We start from the raw sequence: 4,034 nt of genomic DNA, 5'->3' as shown, positions 1-4,034 counted from the left end.
TTTATGCGCAGGTTATTCTTAGGTTATTGTTGGATTATTCTCGGGTTATTGAGTTTTTCTTCAATCAACCCAAAAATAAATAACCCTAAACACATAATAATGATGAAATAACCTAACAACAATCGAAGATTCACACAAAATCTCACTTTTTTTATAGATCTAGTGGATTTATGCGCAGGTTATTCTTAGGTTATTGTTGGATTATTCTCGGGTTATTGAGTTTTTCTTCAATCAACCCGAAAATAAATAACTCTAAACACATAATAATGATGAAATAACCTAAAGATAATCGAAGATTCACACAAAATCTCACTTTTTTTATAGATCTGGTGTGTTTATGCGCAGGTTATTGTTGGGTTATTCTCGGGTTATTAAGTTTTTCTTCAATCAACCTGAAAATAAATAACCCTAAACACAGAATAATGATGAAATAACCTAACGACAATCGAATATTCACACAAAATCTTACTTATTTTATAGATCTGGTGGGTTTATGCGCAGGTTATTCTTAAATTATTGTTTGGTTATTCTCGGGTTATTGATTATTTCTTCAATCAACCCGAAAATAAATAACCCTAAACACAGAATAATGATGAAATAACCTAACGACAATCGAAGATTCACACAAAATCTCATTTTTTTAGAGATCTGGTGGGTTTATGTGCAGGTTATTCCTAGGTTATTGTTGGGTTACTCTCAGAAAACGGAAAACGGTTGAAGTAAGCAAGAAATCTTACCTCCGTTTCAAAGACGTTGACATTCATTTCGTAAAGCTCCGTTTCAAAGACGTTGACATTCATTTCGTCATCCATGTGCTCAAACTCTTTATTAATAGAGAAATCTAACTTCATCATAAATGCAGCGACCAAACCTAGCTGAGACAAAAAAACCTTTTTTGAAAACTTTTTTTCTACTGAATAATGCAGAATAGAAGTTTCTGAGGGAATAATACGCCAAAAATAGGCGGGAATACGCCAAAAAGGTGGGATAATACGTAACATTTAACACGTCGGGTTGGGTCGGGCTTAACGCGAAATTTTTCCTTTATCATGACGTGTAAATATGGGTCCCGCAAGACCAGATGGCGTCTTTTGCTTGGATAGCGGACGTAGTGCACCGTACGGGGACCTGAGGGAAAAATTATCCCTCCGATGGTGCGGCTTCAGATCGAAAAATAATAGAGAAGATGCTGAGGTTTTGAACAGAAAGTAAAATGATTCACTGTAGACCGAAGAAAATGGAGAAGATGAGAGAGAAACAAGAGGCTAGATTTGAGATATTATATTTATTTTGGTTATTATATGAAAATAGAATATTTGAGTTTGAGATATAAATATACTACTGTTACATTCGCCATGTATGTAAAATTTCTGAAAATAGAACTTCTATTTCTCTCTCTTACCTCCAAAATGGTGTAGAACTATAGATGCTGCAACAGTAACATTCAATGATGCCGTTCCACAGCCATATTGTGGAATATAAACAAAGAAGTCGCAGATCTCGCATTCCTTAGCAGAAAGGCCGGTACCCTTCGCCAGATCAAACCAAATTCCATTAGCATGAAAACATTAACACAATCAACTTTCAGAAAAAGACAAACCTCGTTTCCGAGAAGGAAGGCGGTACTTCTTTGGAAAGGCTGCTGGGTGATGGGGAATGCCCCATCGACAATCTCCACACCACAGATGTCGCAGTTTCTCTCCCCCTGAAAATAGAATAGCAGGGGTCAGATTAGGTTTAGATTGGAGATGAGTAGGAATTGAAAGACAGAAGACTTTCTAGTAGAAGAGGTATGCTGATGCCTTGAGGTAGAGGCGGGCTTGAGATAGTGAATGAAAATGTCGGAATCGGAGATGGGCGGTGGAGCCGTGACTGCCAAAAGCATTGAAATCGCGGCGCCCGACAAGAACCATCTCTGAGACGCCGAATGCGGTGGCGCTACGGACCATCGTCCCTATATTGTGCCTCTTCGCTACGTTGTGAATGACCAACACGCTCTCTGCTGCTAGAGGAGCAGGCGCGAGCGTCGGTGAGGATTCCGCGTCCGCCATTGGGTTGGAAGAAGGGAATATTTTCTCGTGAAGCAGGGGGAGCTTGCACTGTTTTGAATCTTTGATTGCGATATATGGTCGGCCTGAGCACGCACAAGTGACCAAAAAGGATAATTTTAATTTAGTTATATTAACACACACACATGTTGGTTAAAGTAATAATTAACAAATTAGGATTGTTTTAATTTTTTTAAGGATACATTAATTAAATTTGAATATAACCTAACCTTATTACTTATGATTACAAACTAATTTTTGTGTTGACTAACAATTAGTTATCAAAGAATTGATTTTTTTTAAGGAAATGTGAGCCTAAAAGCTAAAAGGTAATATGTGTAATTTGAACCCGCAACTCATGGTAGGAGACTACGTCTTCAATCACGATATCACGGATAAATGCGTAGGAAACTTATTTAATTATCTATTGAATATTCATAATTTTTTTTATTTAAATATAATTAGTTTGATTATATATTTGATGTAAGTCAAAAGATTCACAGCGATAAAGTAATTATTTGGCATCTTAGTGTTGCACGAAAATTAAGCACATGCTTAGGCAATGAAAGTGACAAGTAGAGACACCATAAGTTTTTATATAAAAACCCCTGAAAAAGGAGGAATCACGAGATCTGACCCATATGAAATAATTCACAATTGTAATGGTGACTACACATATACACTCTTCTTTTGAGTTAGGGAAGATGAAATTATAAAGTTTATGTACAATATTATTTTAACAATAACAGGCATAACGAATCGTGAATGCTTTAGTTATTTATTATAGAGACAATAGTCTGTCATGAATGTTATAGACGGTAATTGTATAGTCAGTTTATCATAGAGACCATAGTTAAAAGTCAAGGAAGTAGTTGGATATGTGGGTCGTGTAATAATGTTTGTAGGCCGCAAAGACAAAAGTTGAGAGCTACATAGGTCGTAGCTGGATATATAGGTCGTGGCAAAGAGTTATAAAAATATTCTTTTGTTGTAGAGTTGGAGTTGGGAGTTGCATGAAATTTGATAACGTTTGTATGTGCGAGTTGTGATAATATTCATAGACCTTAGAGGCCGAATATGGGAGTTGCATGAACTGTGGATCGTGTAGGTCGTAGATGGTCATGAGGTCGTAGTGTTGGGTGACAAGGAGAGTGTTTCCGTTCATTTTTCTTTTTTTTTATTTTGAAAGGAGTCGTCAGCTCGTCGATCGTCGTATACTTCCCTTATTCAAATAAATCTCTCTCTTGAACCATATAAATGATTTGAAGATGAGAGGAACCGAATAAAAAGGGACATACGACAAAGAGACAAACAAGAGAAAAACTAAAATGTGGAGAGTCTACGTGCGATAAACCTCGCAAAAATAGGTCAAGAATGTTCGCCCAAAACAAGATCGAGCGGAGGCACCTTACACCAATATCCGCGAAATAAGTATCTACGTAGGCTACTCATAACCAGAGTGTTAGGTGTATGTACATGTTCTGAGGTCAAGAGCACTCCCAGAGGAACGTGTTCCTACTGGTTAATTACATCTTAGAGGATACCCAAGAATACTCTCGATAAAATGAGTTTCGCTTCATATTATCATAGATGTGAGGTATAGACAATTAAAGGAAGGTTATTTTGTGTGGGAGCAGTCTCAATGCTTCAAAGCTCACGCTAAGCAATCGGGCAGAGAGTGAGTCTCTCACATCCCGAAATGGGTAACGACTCATCGCACACGGGGCCCACGGAATAATCTAAATCATCTTGAAGGGTATATCCCAACACGTCAAATCACGTCCGGGCCATAAGGGCAGAGGACAAATCATCGTATGTCGAATGGGCAACAGCTCATCAGTATCGAACCGTCAAGATGATATCAACGACAAGGAGCGATAAGACTCAAATGGGCTCAACAAAAAGAAAGGTAGAGTGATCCTAAAAGGCAGAGATAAGTGAGTCGGGGTACCACGGACCTGTCATCCACAGCTACTTGGACCCTAA

At 37.9% G+C, this 4,034-nt stretch overlaps 1 protein-coding gene across 3 annotated transcripts in view; it reads right to left on the bottom strand.

Moving 5' to 3' along the window:
* Positions 1-2,135, bottom strand: part of LOC110029074 (uncharacterized tRNA/rRNA methyltransferase YsgA) — a 25,562-nt gene extending 23,427 nt beyond the window's left edge. For 2 of the 3 annotated variants that reach the window (XM_020731196.1, XM_020731194.1), the window contains exons 1-3: positions 1,803-2,135; positions 1,601-1,705; positions 1,403-1,529 (exon numbers count right to left, since the gene is read on the bottom strand). In XM_020731196.1, the coding sequence (XP_020586855.1) occupies positions 1,403-1,529; positions 1,601-1,705; positions 1,803-2,051 (481 nt within the window). In that variant the 5' untranslated portion in view covers positions 2,052-2,135. The remainder of the gene's footprint in view (positions 1-1,402; positions 1,530-1,600; positions 1,706-1,802) is intronic. The other variant, XM_020731193.1, reaches the window with a different exon arrangement.
* Between the last annotated feature and the right edge of the window lie 1,899 nt (positions 2,136-4,034).

Source organism: Phalaenopsis equestris, unplaced genomic scaffold (genome assembly GCF_001263595.1).
Source record: "Phalaenopsis equestris unplaced genomic scaffold, ASM126359v1 Scaffold000545, whole genome shotgun sequence".
Taxonomy (NCBI): domain Eukaryota; kingdom Viridiplantae; phylum Streptophyta; class Magnoliopsida; order Asparagales; family Orchidaceae; genus Phalaenopsis; species Phalaenopsis equestris.
The sequence above is the reverse complement of the archived record's forward strand: the minus strand, read 5'-3'. Positions and strand labels throughout refer to the sequence as shown.